The 2,471-nt window shown below is 42.4% G+C and overlaps 1 protein-coding gene across 1 annotated transcript; it reads left to right on the forward strand.

The window, feature by feature from the left end:
* The first annotated feature begins 210 nt into the window (after nucleotides 1-210).
* Nucleotides 211-2,253, forward strand: LOC146745844 (uncharacterized). The gene is made up of 5 exons (XM_085499593.1): nucleotides 211-377; nucleotides 630-1,046; nucleotides 1,307-1,380; nucleotides 1,517-1,632; nucleotides 2,117-2,253. The coding sequence occupies exons 1-5, from the start codon at nucleotides 218-220 to the stop codon at nucleotides 2,232-2,234; spliced, it is 885 nt and encodes a 294-aa protein (XP_085355719.1). The 5' UTR covers nucleotides 211-217; the 3' UTR covers nucleotides 2,235-2,253.
* The last annotated feature ends 218 nt before the right edge of the window (nucleotides 2,254-2,471 follow it).

Below are 2,471 nucleotides of genomic sequence, written 5' to 3' on the forward strand. Positions count from 1 at the left end.
CCGCTCTTTAATTTACATTAATTCAACTACTGTGCTGCTGTAACTCACTTGGGTGTACTGATTATGTTTCGATAGACAGATGTATTTATTTTCACACATCGACTGATTAACTAGAAGTTTAACCACACATAAATTCTGTTTCACCATCACAGGGAAAACTCCAGACATGTATGCATCGGATTTAACATCAGATGAACAAGTCATAGCACAGTCACTGATGGGAACAGATAGCGGCAACCAGCCACCACCGTACGCATGCGCACTAGCACAACTACCGTACACGATGACATATATCGATGCAGAAAATGTACAAATCGGAGATGGAACCGCGATGTACTTGAACGAGGACCAGACATCGGATATAGAATCTGAAAAAGGTCAGAAAATTTTCATAATAGACCATTATTTGCGCCCTCTAATTAACTTCTGTCGCGTAAATAAATGTAAGAGGGCCATTCACAACGTCCATATTGTTTTGACCATCCTCGACATTATGGCGGCAACATAAAAACGCTTCTTCGTTTGAGGACGCGATTATTTTTAGTATGTACTTATTTATTGGCAAATATGCAATAACTATTTATGTAAATAAGACTTTTTCTTTTCTTTTTTTTCTCGCAATTTCACAGCTCCATCAAAAGTAAGGATGCTGACATTGAGATTAAAGTTCTATGACTCGGAATGCAGACAGCTGCAGAAAGCAGAATGGTACTTCAGTGGGCTCGGACTTATCCCCGAACTGAAAGACTACTTCCGAAACTTTCCCGGCGTCTTGTACAGAGGACAAAAATCAGGCAGCGTGCTGATAGAGCTCCAAGTGTTGACAGAAGAGGGCGCTGTGCGTGTGAAGGAAAAGGTCGACTGTGGTGAATTCGCTCGAGTTATAGCCAGTGTTGCAGCGAACAATGACAAAATGCAGCAGTGTACAGATGGAAAGGGAGTCTTCTGTTCCGTGGACATTGATCGTGAGCACTACCAGGAAATTCTGGATAGCTTCCATACTACGAGGGAAGACGAAAACCCCGATACAGATAAATCTGATGATGGTAAGACGATCTAGCACGTACAACTCGCACAACATGTCACATTCTGCAATAAAACTAATCAGGAGAGCAGGAGTTGGAATGTGTCAAGTGTCTAGCCTGCATAGGACCCGTGGGGTTTACTCCAAGTCAGACATGGTACCCATGTATTTAGTTACCCCCTCACTAGGCATAGGACATAGCGCAGGGAGATGTCTAGACGAATTATCCATACTTGGTGCATCTAGTAACCATGGCGTGATTTGTATTTTGTCTCATTACAGGCGATGCCGATCCATTGCCGGGTGTAACCCCTGCCGTATCACAGGAGCCGATGGAAGTGTCGCCAGTGGCAAAGGTACGTTATATTTTTTCTTACACATCTCTTCATAGATCTTTAACACAATGACGTGGAAGGTAATTATATTTAATTATTTAACTCCATGTGATCACGTATCGACCAAACATTACACAGAATGTATGTTATATTACAGCCATGGTTTAGCGGTACTACAGCCTCGGAGCAAAAATCCATGTTCTCGGCTGCTCTGAGTGAAAGCGAAGATGAATGGGGTAGCACCAGTCCGCCAGTACGCGGACATAGAATGAGGTATTCAATGTATTTGAATAGATTTCTTATATATGACCCCGTTAAGGTCACACATCCGGGTAATTGCGGAAGTGTCCACAAGTAAAACGGGAACTCTGGGTACATATAATTTAAGGAATAAGCTAACCTAGAATCTAATGTCATGTGTCGTTCCACTGACGCCTAGGTACGGCGCTAGTGTTATCTCACCCCTGTGCATAACGGGCCATTGAGTAGAATATTACCTCGTGTGTAGTCAGAAGTAGCCTGAAGTGGTTAACTTATATTATTTCGCAGTCAGTGGGTATATTGCGGAGAGGGACTACGGAACCACGAAACAATAAACTCACTCAATCAATCAATAAATCAGTCAATCAATCACTTACTTACAGGTCACTCCCTCACTCACCGTGACTCACTCACGATGTAGTACCACAATGATAGTTCGGCTCAGTGCGTCACGTCGACTAAAACATACATATATCGACTTTCCTTTCTTATTCAGGGCTTCGTACAGTTCACTGAGCTCCCAATCATCATCAACCATAACCGAACCGACCACCAAGAGGTCAAAAGTCAATCATTCTTCGCATGACTTCTTCAAAGAAACCAACGTAAGCTAATTTAAATAAATAATTGTTACAAATATCGCCGAGTACACTATATAAACACATCGAATGGAAGTGATTGGCTCCCTTATGTTGCAAGCTACAGTGACGTCATGGAAATGTGATGTACTACTTGTAGTTCCTATTATTGCTTTCAGATAAAACGGTTCGTATTTACGAAGGAAAGTGGTCTGGCGTTAACACCGTCAGATCTTAACGATGCGACAGCGAAAATCGCCCAGTTGCAGGGTA

Source organism: Saccoglossus kowalevskii, chromosome 5 (genome assembly GCF_978046115.1).
Source record: "Saccoglossus kowalevskii chromosome 5, keSacKowa6.1, whole genome shotgun sequence".
NCBI lineage: Eukaryota > Metazoa > Hemichordata > Enteropneusta > Harrimaniidae > Saccoglossus > Saccoglossus kowalevskii.